This window comes from Chiloscyllium plagiosum, chromosome 19 (genome assembly GCF_004010195.1).
Source record: "Chiloscyllium plagiosum isolate BGI_BamShark_2017 chromosome 19, ASM401019v2, whole genome shotgun sequence".
NCBI classification, from domain to species: domain Eukaryota; kingdom Metazoa; phylum Chordata; class Chondrichthyes; order Orectolobiformes; family Hemiscylliidae; genus Chiloscyllium; species Chiloscyllium plagiosum.
In genome coordinates, this window is record NC_057728.1 from 50,496,796 (window position 1) to 50,516,845 (window position 20,050).

At 38.9% G+C, this 20,050-nt stretch overlaps 1 protein-coding gene across 12 annotated transcripts in view; it reads left to right on the top strand.

Annotated features, from left to right (window-relative positions):
- ppfibp1b (PPFIA binding protein 1b) overlaps positions 1–20,050 on the top strand; it is a 177,576-nt gene that overhangs the window by 99,636 nt on the left and 57,890 nt on the right. For 7 of the 12 annotated variants that reach the window (XM_043709806.1, XM_043709810.1, XM_043709809.1 and 4 more), the window contains 6 exons: positions 1,531–1,623; positions 4,013–4,105; positions 6,546–6,657; positions 8,111–8,143; positions 13,497–13,558; positions 14,282–14,366. In XM_043709806.1, the coding sequence (XP_043565741.1) occupies positions 1,531–1,623; positions 4,013–4,105; positions 6,546–6,657; positions 8,111–8,143; positions 13,497–13,558; positions 14,282–14,366 (478 nt within the window). The remainder of the gene's footprint in view (positions 1–1,530; positions 1,624–4,012; positions 4,106–6,545; positions 6,658–8,110; positions 8,144–13,496; positions 13,559–14,281; positions 14,367–20,050) is intronic. The other 5 variants (XM_043709812.1, XM_043709815.1, XM_043709817.1 and 2 more) reach the window with 3 other exon arrangements.

The following is a 20,050-nucleotide window of genomic DNA, read 5'->3' on the forward strand; positions in this document are numbered from 1 at the left end:
GATAGGTACCCCATTTTGCCTTGGTCTTGGGCAGAGCTCAACAGACTCAGACCTACTGGTCTTCGCCATCTTAAATCTCTTGCCTAATTTCTTTTATTGTCCTATGACCTGTTTGCCTTTCTGCATCTTGGTAGCATTGCCCTCTTCTCCTTCATTGTGGCATCTATTTGCTGATTTCCCTGTGCCGAGCTGTGAAATAGGCATAGGCACAGAATGGCAGTAGGCCTAGGAAGACAAATAGCAATAAGAAATCTAGGTAAGCATTGGTAGAAATAGACAGACAAGGCCTTGAAAGCACAGCAGGAAGTGGGGATCTGCAGGGAGGACAATGATGGAAGCAGTGGAAAGTGTGCAATTATTGCCTATGGTGGCTTGGCATTAGTGGAAAATGCACAAGAAGGGCCAATTGAGGCTGTAGGCAGAGGAGTGGACCAGTATAGGGAGCAGGCTGAAGTGGAGCATAAAGTAAAATTTCTTTAATTATACAAGAAATGTAGTGTGGGAGCATGCTTCCTCACAAAGTAGAAACATAATTAATGAGACTACCCTTCACATTACCTGGGAAAGAAAGCTTGGACAAACAGTGCCATCTAACATTTGATGCCTGAAGAATGATTATGATGGTTACTCAAGAAAGAAGAATCTATAGGTAACCCTTATTGAAGATAAATGCATATCTGAAAAGAACATTTGTGCAGCTAGTTCCAAGCGTCCTTTCTTCCTTCCATTCAAGCATTGTGCGTTTATGCTTGGGCACGAAGGTTAGTAAGTTTGAGAAATCTGGCATATTTTGCCTACCTTTTCATTGAGAATCTTTGTGTATTGTGAATGGAAATATTAAATGCAGAAGTAAATGGACTGTGCAACATTCAATTGAACCCAGTTGGAGTGCCTTCATGCACAAAGTGTTTACATATCGGAACGTCCTACTTTGTGGCAATTTTATAATCGCATTCTTTATTTTTTAGACAGGACTAATCCTGGGAAATAATAAGTGTTTGCATAGATTGTGCTGTTCTTACACTTGAAATGCCAGAATCCTCTGAAATTTTGTGCGTTGCACGGCAGTAGGAACTCTGTATTTGCACAGCTGATGTAATCTAATTAACATATCCCAAAGTATTAAGGTACTCTTCCCATGCCTTTATGCTTCAGCTTGCCACGGGATCCATTCTAACTTCCCCAGTTAATGTATCTCAACCCTATCATTTTAGTTCTATTTGTACAAGAGCAGTTTGTGGCAAAGTTTAGGCAGGAAATTCAAAGTTGACTAACAAGTCAGTCAATGCTTTATGTAGAATAAGTTTGGCTGAATTTGTGCCTGACGTTTTAAAATCATTTTGTTTTACATAATCGAAAGACAATAATATTTGTACGCTGCTAATAGTTCAATAATTATATTTGTATGCTATATTGGAGATCTTTAAAAGTATTTTGAATTTTGTATTTACAATTTTCCAGCTGCATTACTCTGAATAACTATGGTCAGTTGATTGTATGTGTAAATTGAAACTTTGTTTTTTGTTTTAGGGGTTATTTCAAGAAGTTAATGATCTAAGAGTAAAAGTGGTTGAAATGGAAAGTGAAAAAAATCAGTTTGAAAAGAAACTGAAATCAACCAAGGTGAGAAGATGGATGAAATTTAATTATATTAAATTTAATTCTGTGCTATCGGGGGAAACATTTGAATTGGTTCACCCTGGGGTAGGAAATGTGACTTTTCATTTTAAGACACAGTCCACCTGCCTCTTTCTCAGGCCCCACCTGCACATAACAGTATTTTCCTTTCCTAGCCATGAACCTCTGTTGATAAGACAGCAAATAACTGTTCCGTGCACTACCAGTACTGGTATAGGTGAGTCCATGATGAGGTGCAAAAAGAAAATCTTGCATGGGTTGTATTTCAAAGATTCTCCACTTCTATGCATTGTAGTTGCTGCATTTTGAAGAATGCCTACTACTTGAGACTGGAAATCCACATTCCCAATCCTTAAATTTGGATTACAAGTATATTTAATGTTTACTAAGGTGTTATATTTACAGGGAGTGGTAGTGGTAATGTCATTGGATTAGTATTACAGAACGCCAGGTTAATGTTCTGGGGTCAAGCTTCAAATCCGATCATAGCAGATGGTAAAATTTGAATTCAATGAAAATTTGGAATAAAAAGCCAGCCTAAGGGTGACTGTCAATTATCATTAAAAGTACATTTGGTTCACTAATGTTGTATAGGGAAGGAAATCTGGCATCCTTACCTGATCTGGCCCATGTGATTCCATACCCACTCCAATGTTGTTGACTCCTAACTGCCCTGTGGGTAATTGAGGATGGGGAATAGATGCTGCCCTAGCCACCAGTGCCTAAATCCTTTGAAATTAAGCAAATAAAAAAAACCTCAGTGTTATCTGTAACATGATAGAGCTATCAGAATCCAAGCCTGTAAATTGCATGTTTATACACAGTGACATTTGCAGATAAAAGGAAATTAATTGAGGCTTATCCTTCCGTCATCTGCACTGGATTATTCCAGTTTTGGAAATGATGGATGGGGTGAGTTTGAATTATCATGTGCTTCCTTTTCTGAAGTCAACACTGGATACTACAAAAGTATAAGCAGTTTTTCCATTTTACTAGCATCTTGTACCTTTAAAATGTTTCTTTGCAAACTTTGAACATTTGAGAGTAACAGTCACTAAATAATTATATGCTAAACAGGAACATGAAGTTGCTGGAAACATTTACAAGACAATTCACAACTATTAATAAGCTTAATTTGGTTGTACTTATTGAATGTGTTATTTATATTGGGTGAACTGTGTGTTTATTTTCCTTTATATATTGGGGTTGTTTTTTTCTGTATGTCATCTAAACCACAAGACAATGAAACTGAACGACTGTTGTGCATAGTGAGGCTTGTCTTTGTAGGAAATGGGAAAACTTCACTTTAGGTGTCAATGCTCTACTTTGAACTCAGTCAGTTTTTGGGTCCTGTAGTCATTCTGTTTGAGTACAGAATTGCACCATCTGGTGGTGATCATCCTAGTTTCCATAGGTTACTAGGTTATCTTCAGAAATGTCATTGAAGTAACAAACACGCAGAGGATAATATGGAATGAATGATGCGAGACAATTTAGTTGGTCCACATAGATGTTAGTATAGAAATTAACGATATTCTTAGAGGGTTGATTGTACATTAAGGGTTATGGATGTTTTGAGCTTACCAATGTATACTCATTCCAACTGTAGAATCTTTGTGCCTGTGTTCCTGTATGTATCATTGAGTTAGGGCAGGCTTTAAAATTCGGTTTTATGCTGCAATAATTCAGTATCAGTGTGGGTTAAAACCATTTCACACTATTTCTTAATGTCCTCCAATGGCAACATGCACATCATTGAGTAGCATCATGAGTCTAAGGTTTCAACTCCATAACCCTTCTCTGCAATGGGAAGTTTCTTGGCCAAAACTGGATGAGATATAGCTGTTTGTAAGCTGGAATCTGATATGTAAGCAATCTGCTCTTGATTTAAATTACTTTCCCTGCATGTTGATTTGGTGGAAAACATCTTGGCTCTTCAAATGGCATCTATTAGTCCAGGTGAAATCCAGTTTACAAATGTGGAAGGTCAAACCCTAGTGCAGAAAGATGGCTCGTTATTTCTCATCTAATTCCTTGCAAATAGTTGAGTGAGTGCTAATAATACTTTGCTTTATACGCTGGAAAAAAATGTAATCGTTAACTGAAATTAACTTGATATTCGCCAGAAAATTTTTTACCCATGTTATTAAATCCAAGAGTGTTAGTATGTTAACTCTCTAAATAACTTGAAACGGCGGGGAGGTGACATTCTTGTGCTTGAACCTTTGAATGATAACATGCTTGTGTAACTATTTAAAGAATTACAGCTCTGAAAATAGTGGCAAGATGTTTATGAATAGTACTCCTCTGCTACTCTAGCTTTGCCTCTTTCAGCCTCTAGCTTTCTATTTTTGTATTCCTTCATCTCTACCAGTCATTAATGGCTAAGCTCTCTAGCCTGAAAATCAAGGTTGGTCAGATGCAGTACGAGAAGCAGCGAATGGAGCAAAAATCTCAAGCATTAAAGGTGTGGTGGGATTTGGCTTACCGGTAAAACTGTGCTCTAACTTCTGTCTGAACTGTTTCTGTGTGCTAATGTGACCATATACGTGTGTCTGTGAAAAAGATTAATGCAAAAACAAATCATCAATTAAAATAATCTTTGCATGGAATTTTGTTTTCCTCTATCTGTATTTTTGCACAGCTTTGTTTTCTCATAGTATCTCCAGGTTTTCTTTTCCAAAAAAGAAGTAATGTGAGCATATAGTGGCAAATATGGAATTTGCAATCCCTGTTCTGACACCAGTCTTTTCCAGCATGCGTTGCTTTTAATTTGTTACAGTTTATATTTGTAAAGTTTAAACAAAAGCTGGTAGAACTCTTTGTTAAGCTTCACCTGTGATTCTGTCAAACAACTTGCATAATGTCTGTACATTTTTATATTCTTCATGATCTACATTCAATCTGCTTGCATGTATTAGTGTTATTTTCAAAATTATAATAATCTTGCAAAAGTATTTTGATTTTTATGAGTAACCTATACTGGTGGTAAAATGTATTATTACATGAATTAGAACCAGAGATATACAGCATGGAAACAGACCCTTCAGTCCAATGCGTCCATGCTGACCAGATATCCTAAATTAACTTGGTGTCATTTGCCAGCACATGGCCCATATCCATCCTAAACCCTTCCTATTCATATACCCATCCAGATGTCTTTTTGATGTTTTAATTGTACCAGCTTTCCCCACTTCCTCTGGCAGCTCTTCCCATACACACACCATCCTTGGCATGAAAAAGTTGCCCCTTAAGTCCCTTTTAAATCTTTCCAAGGTCATTTAGTTTTAAAATGTACAGCAGATGGATGGCAAGAATTTGTTGACATAAATATTTATTCCTAGATGAATCATCCTCTGTTACAAATTTTTGTTTTACACTATGCATTGTTTTTAAATGAACCATTATGTTGCACAATCTTCTAATTAATCAGGTTTGTCTTTTTCTAAAAGTCAAACTATTATGCTATTAAATGTCAGGCAAGAATTAGTGATCTTTAACACCATCTGTACTTAGGAGTGGGTAATAAATTTTAGCATTGCTTGTGATGCCCATAAATGTCTTTAAAAAGTACAAGGAAGTGTTTAAGAAAACTGAAAGGAAATGTATTTATTTGAGCTATTGCTTGGATACCTTTTAGCTAATACATCTGTATGGATAAAACATAAGAATGTGAATGGAAAAGCGAGGGGTGGGGTGATGGGGACCACCTCTGTTTGTGAGCAGCCAGGCATTGTGCTCTGGACTTAATATTGAGTTTGAAACATTACAGTTGTCTTGATTTAATATTGAGTTCAACACCTTCGGATTGTGAACCCACTCCTATTGTCTCCTTGTCTTTGTTTTACTTGGATTCTCTGTCAGCATGTCCTCCAGTAGGAAATATTAGAAGCTCCAGTTCTATGATCTGGAGAAGCTGGTCAAGGATACAAGCTGGTCAGTGTGCAAACTATATAGCTAAGTTGCACAATAGTTTCTATCAGCATAAGTGAGGGCAGAAACGTTAGAGGGCATGAGTTTGTTGGTGAAAAATTGTTGCGAGAGATTTATTGAAAAGTGAACATTTGGCATATTCTGCCAAACGAATAGCGAAATCAAATACAAGATGTGTCCAAAATACATGAGTGTTCTAATATTGACTGTGTAGTAGTGGATTGCATTGATTTCTTCTCTTGGAGTATTTTTCATTTTGACTTTAAATAATCTGAATTCTTAGTTACTGGGAAAAGTAGTGAATAATAAATTCTCTTACTCAACTGAGTGCATGGTATCAGTACCACAGATATTTTTGAGTTTTGAGTTAACCCTGCTTGACATAAAGTGTAAATCGGTCATATAGTGTAAGCTATAATAGTGTTGGCCAAAATCCACTTCTTAGGAAAAGTATGTATTTGGCATTTGAACCTATATTTCTGCAATATTTGTGTAGCATTATCCTGAGATTTTGATGCAAGTGACCTTCTAAATTTTTATTTTGAAGCAGAAGTGTGGTTAAATGTTAACTCCTAATCAAAGAAATAGTTTATCTAACACTATGATAAAATTCTTGGTTATGTCTAAGGTGGAGAAGAGAGAAACTGAAGAATGACCACCATTAACTTACTCCAATTATATTGCTATCAGCTAATGATGACTGGCATTAAATAAAATACCATCAGAGCCTCTGCTCTGAAATATCCCACTCAGAAGTTGAGAATAATCTTTGAGCAATAGAAATACATTTTCCATCATTAATATTAGTCAAATTCAAGATAAATCTTGTTTGTAGCTTGTGCTATTCATGAACCCATTGTTCCAATGTGAAGAAAAGTTCAGAGTACTTGTAAACCACCTAAAAGATCATAATTATCTATTCCTTTATACATTGCAAATACTGCTTAAGGCATTATACTTTTACTACAATGTAGGATGAGCTGGTGCAACTGAAGGAACAGTTGGAACAGAAAGAAGCTGAGATCAAGAGGCTATGTTCTGAAATGAGTTTCAAAACTGAGATGGATGAAAGTGACAATGGGGCAGGTAAGAGGCATAATTCTATCATGTGTGCAAAAACTTTGCCTTTCTCTAACTTGAATAGAAGATTTTAAAGCCCAGCATGCCACCTTAAATTCATTTGTTTTTGGTGTATGTTTTAATTCAAGCTTGTGATCTGGGTGTCACTGATAACATCCTAATTTTGTTACTTAATATATAGAGGTCTTGTGTAGGGCATGCAGTTCTTGTTCAAACTTTCTTCCTGCCATTTTCCTGATTTTTGGACACTTAAAATTTATCACAGGATACTGGACTGATTTTTTTTCCCATTAAATTTTGCCAACTTTTTATCTGTCTCATCTTTATTTAGTCCATTTAAGTTGATTTTCGAGGTGTTTTGCCCAGTATCCCCAAAGATTTGTGGTTGAGAATTGGCCTTTGGTTACATGTTACCCATGGCAGAAACCTGTGATTTGAATATATATTCTTCTTGAATTGAGACACAACTAGTGACAGAATGTTATAAAGACCTATGTCGTGAAATCATCAAAAATTTGTGCAATAAAAAGAGGCCACTTACCCCATCATCTGCTTGCTGAAAAACTATTGAAACTTGCATAGTTTCTGGATGTAGGTTTGCTAGCTGAGCTGGAAGGTTCATTTTTCATCACCATACTAGGAAACATCATCAGTGAGCCTCCGGATGAAGCACTGGTGGTATGGCACGCTTTTTATTTATGTTTAGTTGTCCTTGGATTGGTGGTGTCATTGCCTGTTCTTTTTCTCAGGGGGTGGTAAATGGGATCCAAGTCAATGTGTTTGTTGATAGAGTTCCAGTTGGAATGCCATGCTTCTAGGAATTCTCGCACGTGTCTCTATTTGGCTTGTCCTAGGATGGATGTCTTGTCCCAGTCGAAGTGATGTCCTTCCTCATCTGTATGTAAAGATACTAGTGAGAGAGGGTCATGTCTTTTTTGTAGCGAGTTGATATTCTTATATCCTGGTGGCTAGTTTTCTGCCTGTTTGTCCAGTAGGTATGTGTTATAGTTCTTGCAAGTTAATTTTGTAAACGACATTGGTTTTGCGTGTTGTCTGTAAAATGACATCACCAAAGGAAATGATGTCACCAATACAAGAAAACCTAAACACATAAATAAAAAGTGGGCCATACTACCAGTGCTTCATCCAGAGGCTCACTGATGTTACCTTGTATGGTGACGAAACATCTGAAAACGAACCTTCCAGCTCAGCGAGCAAACCTAAATCCAGAACCTCAACCTGAGCTACAAATCTTCTCAAAACTCGAGTAGTTTGTTCTGATCTTGCCATGCATAGGGCTCTTCTGCATTTTGGAAATGTTTTCTGTGGTTTCTGAATCAGTTGCAAGTATTCATTGTACATACTGTGGTTTTAAATTTACCCCTTTTTTTTCATAAACTAACGAATTACTTTTTTTCTTGGATCGGCATTACATGACCTGTGTGAATTTCCTGCACAGAGGAAAGTTATAAAAAGAAGCTGAAGGAAAAAAGTAAGGTCTTGGTATCTTGTTTTGTGTATTGATTGCATCCAGGTGCCTGTGGGTGATGCTATGCCACCCAATTGCATCAATTTGCATGCTCGATTAAGAAATTCCCCAAACCCACCTGTTTTCATCTGTAATCCTGAGTTATAACATTGGAGTAAGGTGGAAATTGAGTTGTCTGAAAAGAGTGGATTTATGCACCCTGTACAGATTCTGATTTTTGGAATTTAAATTAAACACTCATTTGTTACAGAAATCCTTACTAAGACCATAGTCCGTATTGGATAGGATTTAGCAGGAAGGAAAATAAAGAATAATTGCACAAGTATTCTGTTTCTGCCTCATATGATGATGCGTAATGAGACAGCATAAGGTAATGGAGCCCCTAGGGGACAGTGACCATCATATCAAATTTACCCTGCAATTTGAGATAGAGATGCTGGAATTAAATGTAAGAATATTATCCTTTAGTAATGATAATGACAAAGTCATGAGGGAGGAGCTGGCCAGAGTTGACTGCAAGGGAAGCCTAGCAGGGATGACAGTAAAACAACAATGGCAGGAGTTTCTGGGGTAATTCGGGAGGCACAGCAGACATTCATCCCAAGGAGGAAGAAATATATTAAGGGGAGGATGAAGCAACCATGGTTGACAAGGGAAAGTCAGGGACAGCATAACAGCAATAGAAAAATCATACAATGTAATGTAAATTAGTGGAAAGTTAGAAAATTAGTGTAAAGCATTTAAAGACCAGTAAAGGATAACTCAAAGAAATAAGCGCAGAGAAGGTGAAATATGACAGTAAGCTAGCTAGTACTATATAAGAAGATAGCAAGAGTTATTTTAGATATCTAAAAGTTAAGAGGGAGGTAGGAGTGGCAAATGAGGCAGGAGAAGCAGTAATGGGGAACAAAGAAATGGCAGAAGAACTGAATAGGTATTTTGCATACATTTTCACATTGGAAGACACAAGCAGCTGACTAGAATTTGTGTTGGGGACAGAGGTCAATGTAATGGCCATCACTCAGGAGAAGGGAAAACTGAAAGGTCTGAAGGTGGATAAACCACCCAGGTCACAGATATTACAACCTGAAGGCAGTAGCTGAGGGAATGTCGAGACATTGGTGGTGAGCTTTCAGGAATCAAGAGAGTCAGGAAGGATCCCGGAGGACTGAAAAATGGCTAATGTAACTCCTCTGTTTAAGAAGGAATGGAGGCAGAAATAGGAAACTTTGGACTGGTTAGACTGGCCTCAATGGTAAAATTTTGAGTCCAATATTAAGGATGAAATTGCAGAATACTTAGAATCAGCACATTTTTGTCAGAGGGGTTATGTTTGACAAATCTCAGAATTCTTTGAGGAGGTAACAAACAAGTTAGACAGAGGAGAGCCAGTGAAGATCATCTATTATGGATTTCCAGAATGTCTTTGACAAGGTGCCACACAGGAGGCTGCTAAATAAAATAAGACCCCATGATTAGGGCACACGAACAGGATAGAGGACTGGCTGATTGGCAGAAGGCAAAAGGTAGGCACAAAGAGGTCTTTTTCAGGATTGCAGCTGGTGATTATTGGAGTTATAGAGTCATAGAGTCCTACAGCACGGAGACATGCACTTCAGCCCAAACTGGTCCATGCCAAGCAAATCATGTTATCCCTCAGAATCTTCTCACGTAACCTACCTAGCATGGAAGTTAAGCTTACTGGTCTGTAGTTCCCAGATTTTTCTTTGCAGCCTTTGAATAATGGTCCCAACATTTGCTGTCTTCCAGGACCTCACCTGTGGCTAACGATGAAGCAAAAATATCAGCCAGGAACCTAGCAATTTCTTCTCTAGACACTTGCAGGATTCTTTAATAAGTCTGGTCAGGACCAGGAGATTTATCCACCTTCATACATTCTTAAATATCCAACACCACCTCTACTGTGGTATGGACTGTCCACAAGAGATCACCTCTAACTTTCCCAAGTTGCCTTATTTTTCTCCATGGTAAACAGAGGAGTAGTATTCATTGAGGACCTCACCCATCTCTTGCAGTTCCACACATATGTCCACACTGGTTCCTTGAGGGGTCCTATTTTCTCTCTAGTTATTCTTTTTGCACAGGGATCAATATTGGGACCACAACTATTCATGTTAAACATTAATAATCTTGATGAAGAAACTGAGGGCTTTGCTAAGTTTGCAGATGACTCAAAGATAGGTGGAAGGATGAGTAGTGTTGAAGAAGTGAGGAGGCAGCAGAAGGACTTGGACTAGGAGAGTGGGCAAAAAAATGTAGCAGGTGGAATACTATAGTGTAAGGCTTTGCATTTTGGTCGGAAGAATAGAGGCAGAAACTAATTCCTAAATAAGGAAAGGCTTCAGAAATCTGAACTGCAAAAGGAATTTGAGAGTCCAAGTTCAGGATTCTCTTAACTTTAACATGCAGATCCAATCGGCAGTTAGGAAGGCAAATGCAGTGTTAGCCTGTATTGGGCTCTGGCAAGACTGCACTTGGAATATTTAGAGCAGTTTTGGGCCCTGTATCTAAGGAATGATGTGCTGGCATTGGAGGAGATTGAGGAAGTTTGCAGGAATGATCCTGGGGTGAAGAGCTTGTCTTATGAGAAGCAGTTGAGGACTCTGGTCTTTTCTTGATACAACTTAGAAGATGAGGGAATATCTCATTGAAACTTGCAGAATACTGAGAAGCCCACATGAGCAAGATTTTTCCCCCAGTAAGAGAGATGATCCCCGTAGAACTAAGATGGGGAAGAATTTCTTCAGCGGAGGTTGGTCAATCTGTGGAACACATTGCCACAGTGGGCTGTGGAGGCCAATTCATTGAGTGTAATTAGAGTCAGAGATATACAGCATGGAAACAAACTTTGGTCCAACTCGTCTACACTGACTGGATATCCTAAATAAATGTAGGCCCATTTGCCAGCATTTGGCCCTAATCTGCACTCTCTCCAAGATATCTTTGATCCTGGCTCCAGGGAGGCAACACGCCATTCTGATGTCTTGCTGTCAGTCGCAGAATCATCTCTGTGTCTCTAACTAGAGAGTCTCTTAGGACAATCGATTGCTTGGAACCTGGCATCCCACTTGTCACATTAGAACCGGTCTCAATACCAGAAACCTGGCTGTCAGTGCTACATTCCCCTAAGAGTCCGTCACTCCATTCAATTTCAAAACAGCATACTTGTTTGAGATGGGGATAGCCACAGGAGACTCCTGCACTACCTGCCTTGCTCTCCTATTTTTCTGGAGACCACCCATCTACCTGACCATACCTTTGTTTTATCTCCCTCCCTGCAATTGCCATCCATCGCACCACCTAGCTCCTCATTGCAGCTAACTGCTGCTGCAACCAATCCAAGTAATCGGATAGGATTTGCAACCAAACATGCTTCCTAGAGACATAATCAACTTATGACAGAGGTTCTTGATTGGTAAAGGGATCAAGGGTTACAGGGAGAAGATAGGAGAGTGGGTTTGAGAAGCATATCAGCCATGTTTAAACAGTGGAGCAGACTGGATAAGCCTGTTTATGTTCCTACATCTTATGGTCAGATGCATCCGAAGATAGGAAGGTACTCTATGGGTTCACTGCTAAATAGTAGCAGTTTCCAAATGTGCCTTTTCCAGTGGTTAGTGAGCAATTCATGTAACTCCATGCTAACGGTTACAGATGATTTGTGATTTTGGTTTTGCACTGTTTTGTATTTTAAACACTTGCATGGCTGCTCATTGTACTACACTGCACTGCAATTAACAGGTAACCACCATATGGTACGTTTAGCAAAATTAATAGTGCAATATTTGTTAGTCAACAAAGAAATAGGCAAATTTGCTTATTAACTTTTATCTTGGGGCATTATCTCTCAATTTTGTTCTTATAGTCCTTGATGTTTGCATTCCTTGGCTAGGTGACAACGTTAATGATGGGATCAAAAGTAATGGCTTTGCACTTCTAATATACTTTCAGTTTGGAATGGCTTAAATGGCCTTTTTTCCCTTCAAGGCTTCCTACAATTTTGCGAAGACCAGTTCTGCTAATTTAAGTTGCTGAATGTTGTGAACCAAAATGCCTGGTTTGTGAGATACCCTGGAATAATAGTTTTAAAAATCAATTTCATTTGTATAGATCTAGACTTCTTTCCTTCAGTATTTCATCTTTTAAGCCTCCACTCTCTTTCTCATTTCTCCACTCTCGTTTAGAAAAATAAAACTTTAAGTTTTATATTATGTAAGTGGTAGTTATATATGAGCAAAATATTTATTAATTTTATCTAATTAATAAATTCCAAGGTTTCCTCTAACAGATGAATGCACTGGTCTCCAGTTGCCTGGCTGCATGTCCTTTCCTTTCTTGAGCCAGACTATTGCATCAGCTGTTCCTTATTCCAAATGTATAATTTGGACGTTCCAGCAATATCAAAGCACAATGCTTTATTCATCTCTTGTTTTGTTCATTTTCCGAATTTGTAAAAAAAAGTGCAAAACATTTATGTAATTACTATGCCAAATCCTCATATTCCACAGCTAAACTTCTTTCATCTGTGTTCTCTAAGTGTTCATTTGTATTTTTGTTTATAAACCGCCTTACTATATCTATTGATAGTTTACCTATTGTATATGCTCCCCTTTTCTTTTTGAAGATTTAGTTTAGTTTTAACCTCTTTCTTTAACTATGAAACTTCCTTCAATTGATTTCCTTTACCCAGCTAGGACTAAATATTTTGTGCTGTTCTCAAACTCTGATTTGTGGCAGATTACTTCCAATATAGAACTTGTTTGTTAGCTTTACTTAATTATTTTGGGCTAGACCATCTTATCTTGTAAAAATTTTGCCTTTTTCCAGTCCAGCACCCTCAATTTTGAACTTTTCAGTAACAGTTTCCACTCCTGTGCTGAACCTAACTATGCTAATTTTCATTGTCTCCTCATGAAAAATAAAATGCCCGTATTGGGAGAACAGCGACTTTGAAAATGTGCTGATAGAAATACATAACTACTGTTACAGGATTATGAAATATTTATAGTCCTGCTTCTAAGCTCAAAACACAATTGCATCAAAAATACTTGTAAGTATGTATTTTTGATTTTTTTAGTGCATGAACTCTTGAGCTTTCTTGGTTTTCTTTAATGTCATGTTTAACTTGAGTTCAAAGGCTGAATACAGCACGGCTTTGTTTTCAATAAAGAAATATGAAAACAGTGCTTGAAAGTTGTTTTTTTTTTTGCTTTTTGATGAATGCTACTAATAGTGTTCTCAGTGCAATGACCTTGTGTGGCATGGCAGCATGGTATAATAAATATATAAAAATATATACAAGTACCATATTAAATGTCATTCCTGTTGCTTTCAGATCTTGAAGTATATAAAATGAAGAAAGCAGTTGAATCGCTGATGGCAGCAAATGAGGAAAAGGTAGATCCTATGATTTTATTCTGATTTAAATTTTTGAAATAATTGGTAGGATGTGGGTGTCGCTGGTAAGGTCAGGCTTTATTACCCATCCCTATTTAACCCTTCAAAATGTGATTGGTGCTTTGAACTGCTGTAGTCCATGTGGAGATGATGTTCCCACAATGCTGTTGGATAGGGAGATTTCATAACTGTGTGTTGCCTATCCCACCATTATGAAGTTGTACTTTATCTTTTGTATGTATGAAATTTTGGAAGATACTAGCAAACTGGTTCTGAATGAGACCTGAAGTTGACTCATTTTGACATTGGTGTCATCGATCTGTTACAAACTCCTAAGTATTTGATGAAATTACATTATCCAAAGAGGTGTAAAGATAAAAGGAATCTTTAAACCAAACCTGATCATTATCATATTTGAATTAATTTATTTTGACTTCACAATGTTATTATAACAGTTGCAGAAATGCAATTATTTATCTAAATCAACTGGCATAGTGTTTTTAATGACAGTGAACCATGGAGGTGCCTTTGTCTGTATTCTGTAACACAGAATTATGGCAGTTTGCACTTGGCTAAAGGAGGAAGTCTCAGAATTCATGATTTCTGAAGTTTGCACATTTCCCTGATGTCTGCTAATATGAAGTTCTGTTGGTGTTAGCTCTAAGCTGAAAATGTTGAAATGTTTTTGCATATACTGCTTCTGAGTATATTTCCTTTTTGAAGGATCGAAAGATAGAAGAATTGCGACAGTCCTTGAATAGGTATAAGAAGGTGCAGGATATGGTGATGTCAGTGGCTCATAAGAAAGGTGGGATATTATGTTCTGTTGAATCTGCAACCAGCAAGTTGCATTTAAAATATTTGGTTAAATCAACCTTTTGCTCCAACTGTTTGGATAGTGAGGTAACTATATATTTTTTAAATCCTGCAACAATGAACTTGTAAAGTTTTTAAAAAATCATTCGGTAAAGCTTAAGCTTTTTTTCTCCATCCACAATCTGGTGGTACTGTAATATACGCAAGTATGTATGGATTCGCACTTATGACTGCTGTGTAATGTGACTGAGATCACAAGATATTACATGCATTTGAAGGTCTTTCCTTTTTCACTCTTGGGTCTTACCCCAGTTTACTTCTCATAGGGTTAGTAGCAAAGCATTGACATCTGGACGTTTGCCTCAGTTCTGAACTTATGTGGGAATATTAAAATGTGAGAGCTTATTTTTTGGAAGTTTTCAATTCAAAAAGGCACATTGCTCATCTTAATTTTTTTTAAAGATGTAGGATGCAAATTTGGGGCGACACGATGGCTCAATGGTTAGCACTGCTGCTTCACAGCGCAAGGGACCCGGGTTCGATTCCAGCCTCTGGTGATTGTCTGTGTGGACTTTGCATGATCTCCCGGTGTCTGCATGGGTTTCCTCTGACTGCTCCAGTTTTCTGCCCACAAACCAAAGATGTATAGATTAGGTGAATTGGCTATGCTAAATTGCCCACGGTGTTCAGGGATGTGTAGGTTAGGGTAAATGTAGAATAATAGGGTAGAGGTGAGATACTCTTTGGAGGGTCAGTGTGGACTTGTTAGGCCAAATGGCCTGTTTCCACACTATAGGGATCTATTCTATGAATTTATTATGGAACAGAAAAGAGTAGATTTGAGGGCAATATTTTTACTTTTGTTTTCTGGTATTGATTTCATATACCATGTACATGAATAACCCTACACAGCGTCAGTTGAACAGACTATGTAGGCTGGGCGGAGAAGGCTCATGAGATGATCATGTAGGTCTACAGAAAGAAAAAAGCTATTTCGCCCATAAGTCTGCATTTGTCAAAAACTGTTCTAATCCCATATTATTTGGTGCGTAGCCTTATATGCCTTGACATTGCAGGTGCACATCCAAATACTTTCAAAATGTTATGTGGGTTTCTGCATCCTCCATCCTTAGTGTTTTCCAAATTCCCAGCACCCTCTAGATGAAAAAGATTTTCCTCACTTCTCTAAATTTCCTGTCCCTTGCCTTAAATCAAAGCTCCCACCATGGTTGATCCCTCACCAAGGAGAAAGAATTCCTCTGCCTATCCTATATATGGCCCTTCTTCATCTCCTCCCATAACGCAACCCCCACCCCCCAAAACACCTCCAATCATCACAACCCAAACTTTCCAGCCCAAGCGCCATCCTGGTGAATGCCCCCCATACCCCCTCAGTGCAGTCACATCCCCCTGTAGTGTGCATTCCAAAACTGCAGACAGTACCCTAGCTGTGGCCTGATCAACATTTTATACTGATCCATCAAAACCTCCCTGCTAAGCCTTGGCTAATATAGGCAAATACAGGTCGTTCTGCAATAACGCATTTTGTCAATGCGAATTCGCTATTACATGATTGATAAACTGGAGATGCTGTTTCTAAAGCACAAACTTTTATAACATGTGTTGGCTGTAATGCAATTACATTGCCAACACTTTAAGCACTGTTCCTAAAGCCTGATTTTTCTATAATGCAGGGTTGTGCGAGAACATAACTATCATGATATAGAAGAACCGACTGTATCCCTTATGCTTTAACTACTTTATTTACTTGTCCTGCAATGTTAATGGACCATTAGACATGAGCACCAAGGTCTCTCTGATCCTCAATGCTTCCCAAAGTCCGACCGTTCAACATGTATTCCTTGCCTTTTGTCCTACCCAAATGCTTCACTATAAACCTATCAGGATGGAGTTCTATTTGCGACTGATCAGATAACTGGCCACTGTCTGTCTATATCCTGCAGTAATCAAGGCTATCTTCCTATTTTCCGTCCCACCAATTTTTGTATCATCTGTGCACTTACTGGTCAACCCTCCTACATTCAAGTCTAAATTACATACATACATACTGTAGTCAGCAAGGCCCGAGACACTGATTCCTGCGGAATTACACCGGACACAGGCTTCTAGTCACAAAGCCACCCCTTGACTATGATTGTCTGCTTTCTGCCTCTTAGCCAATTCTCGATCCACTTTACCAACTTGCCTTGGATCCCATGGGCTTTTATCTCTGCCATCAGTCTCCCATGCAGGATGTAATCAAAACCTGCTGAAGACCAAGTAGACTGTCTTTTTGTGCTCTTGAATGTGCGACCAATCTTTCACCTGTGTACCCTCAGCAGATGTTCTTATGCAGGCTTTGAGAAGAGGGTAGAGGATAATATCCTGAATGTTGGCTGAAGATTGTATCTTGTTTCCTTTTACCCTAACCCTTAAAAAAAAAACACTGAAAAGAAATGCATGATATTGAGCCCATTTATCTTTTTCCAGACACAGGTTTGAACAGGGGGAGGGGGTGGAGTTGAGATGGAGAAGAATTCCAGATTCCCACTACTGTGTGGAGAAAAGTGCTTCCCAATTTCATTCCTGAAGAGCTTAATTGTTATTTAAATACTTTGCTCTCTTGTTTTAGATTCTCTCATCAGAAACAAATTTCCTTGTACCTATCTTTGCATTTACTCATTTATTCGCTTTGATTAGAACACTTTTCAAAGTTCTAAAATCAAGAAGGCACAAATCATGTTCATGCATGATTTGTGACCTCTCCTCATAATTTAACTCCATCATTCTGTTGAGCCTGTACTGTATTGCTGACAAGGTCTTGTATCATTCTTCCGTAAAATTGAGTATATAACTCAGATGCGGTCTGACCAAGGCTGTGGGCATTTAGTACGTAATTTCCTTACTTTAGATTCTACTGTCCCTCCTGAAGTACCATTAGTCGTTGGTTCACTTTTGATGATTGCATACAAATTTTTAGTGATTTGCATATGTAAGCTTGTCTTTTCACCACCTTAGCAGTCATAGAAATGTATAGCATTGAAACAGACCCTTTGGTCCAACTTGTCCATGCTAAGTAGATAATCTAGTTGCATTTTCCAGCACTTGGCCCATATCCCTCTAACCCCATCCTATTCATATACCATCCAGATGCCTTTTAAATGGTGTAAATGTACCAGCCTCGTCCACTTCCTTGGGCAGCTCATTCCATATGTACACCACATTCTGCATGGAAAAAGTTGCACCTTAAATCCCTTTTAAATCTTTCCACTCTGACCTTAAACCTGTGGCCTCTAGTTTTGGATTCCCCCTTGCTGGGGAAAATACCTTGTCTATTTACCCTATCCACGCACCTCATGATTCAATAAACCTCTAAGATAACCCAGAAGCCTCTGCTGCTTAAGGGAAAATAGCCCTAGTGTATTCAGCCCCTCCCTATAGCTCAAACTCTCCAACCCTGGCAATATCATTGTAAATCTTTTCTGAACTCTCTCAAGTTGCGCATCATCTTTTCTTTAGCATGCAGTATTCCAGCAGTGGCCTACCTAATGTCCTTTACAGCTGCAACATGACCTCCTAACTCATACACTCAATGCACTGATCAATAAAGGCAAACGCACCAAATGGTACCTTCACTGTCCTGTGTACATGCGACTGCACTTTGAAGGAGCTATGAATGTGCACCCAAGATTTCTTTGTTCAGCAACAGTCACCAGGATCTTACCATTATGTGTATAAATCCTGCCCTGATTTGCTGTACCAAATGTAGTGCCTCAAATTTATCTAAATTAAATTCCATCTGCCATTCCTCGGCCCATCTGATTCAAGGTCCCATTATACTCTGAGATAACCTTCACTGTCCACTACACCACCAATTTTGGTGTTATCTGCAAACATACTAACCATACCTCCTATATTCACATCCAAATCATGTATATAAATGACAAAAAGCAGTGGATCCAGCACCAATCCTCGTGGCATACTGCTGGTCACAGGTCTCCAGTCCAAAATGCAGCCCTCCACTACCACCCTCTGACTTTCTACCTTTGAGCCAGTTGTGTATCCAAATGGCTAATTGTCCCTGTATTCAGTGTGATCTAACCTTGTTAGCCAGTCTACAATGCAGAACCTTGTCAAACGCCTTACTGAAGTCCATATCGACCACGCCCACTGCTATGCCTCCCTTCGGTCCACTTCGTCACTTCAAAAAAGTCATGTGTGACACAAGATTGACCATGCGTGAAGCCATGTTGACTATCAATGATCAGCCATTGTCTTTCCAAATACATATAAATCCTGTCCCTCAGAATCCCCTCCATCAACTTGTCCACTGCTAATATCAGCCCCACTGGTCTATAGATCCCAGGCTTTTCCTTAACATTTTCCTTAAACAATGGCACCACATTAGTCAACCTTCAGTCTTCTGGCACCTCACCTGTGTCTATTGGCATTAACTCTATTCTCTTGCCTACCTTTAACTGAGCCAGGAGCTAGTTTGAAGCTGTGCTACCCGTACATTGATGCATAAATGCACATGGTTCTGCAATCATTAAATTCAAAGTGAAACATTAAGAATATTTTTCTTCATTGGAATACAGGAAGAACTAGCCATTTGGATACAGAATTGGTTCAAAGGTAGAAGACAGAGGGTGGTGGTGGAGGGTTGTTTTTCAGATTGGAGGCCTGTGATCAGTGGAGTGCCAAAAGGATCGGTGCTGGGCCCTCTACTTTTTGTCATTTACATAAATGATTTGGATGTGAGCATAAGAGGAACAGTTAGTAAGTTTTCAGATGACACCAAAATTGGAGGTGTAGTGGACAGCGAAGAGGGTTACCTCCGATTACAACAGGATCTTGACCAGATGGGCCAATGGGCTGAGAAGTGGCAGATGGAGTTTAATTCAGATAAATGCAAGGTGCTGCATTTTGGGAAAGCAAGTATTAGCAGGACTTATACACTTAATGGTAAGGTCCTAGGGAGTGTTGCTGAACAAAGAGACCTGTGAATGCACGTTCATAGCTCCTTGAAAGTGGAGTCGCAGGTAGATAGGATAGTTAAGAAGGCGTTTGGTATGCTTTTCTTTATTGTTCAGAGTATTGAGTACAGGAGTTGGGAGGTCATGTTGCGGCTGTACGGGATATTGGTTAGGTCACTGTTGGAATATTGCGTGCAATTCTGGTCTCCTTCCTATCAGAAAGATGTTGTGAAACTTGAAAGGGTTCAGAAAAGATTTACAAGGATGTTGCCAGGTTGGAGGATTTGAGCTATAGGGAGAGGCTGATCAGGCTGGGGCTGTTTTCCCTGGAGAGTCGGAGGCTTAGGGGTGACCTTATAGAAGTTTACAAAATTATGAGGGGCATGGATAGGATAAATAGACAAAGTCTTTCCCCTGAGATTGGGGAGTCCAGAACTAGAGGGCATAAGTTTAGGGTGAGAGGGAAAAGATATAAAAGAGACCTACGGGGCAACTTTTTCACACAGAGGGTGGTATGTGTATAGAATGAGCTGCCAGAGGAAGTGGTGGAGGCTGGTTCAGTTGCAACATTTAAGAGGCATTTGGATGAGTATATGAATAGGAGGGATTTGTGCCAGATGCTGGCAGGTGGGACTAGATTGGGTTGGGATATCTGGTCGGCATGGATGGGTTGGACCGAAGGGTTTGTTTCCATGCTGTG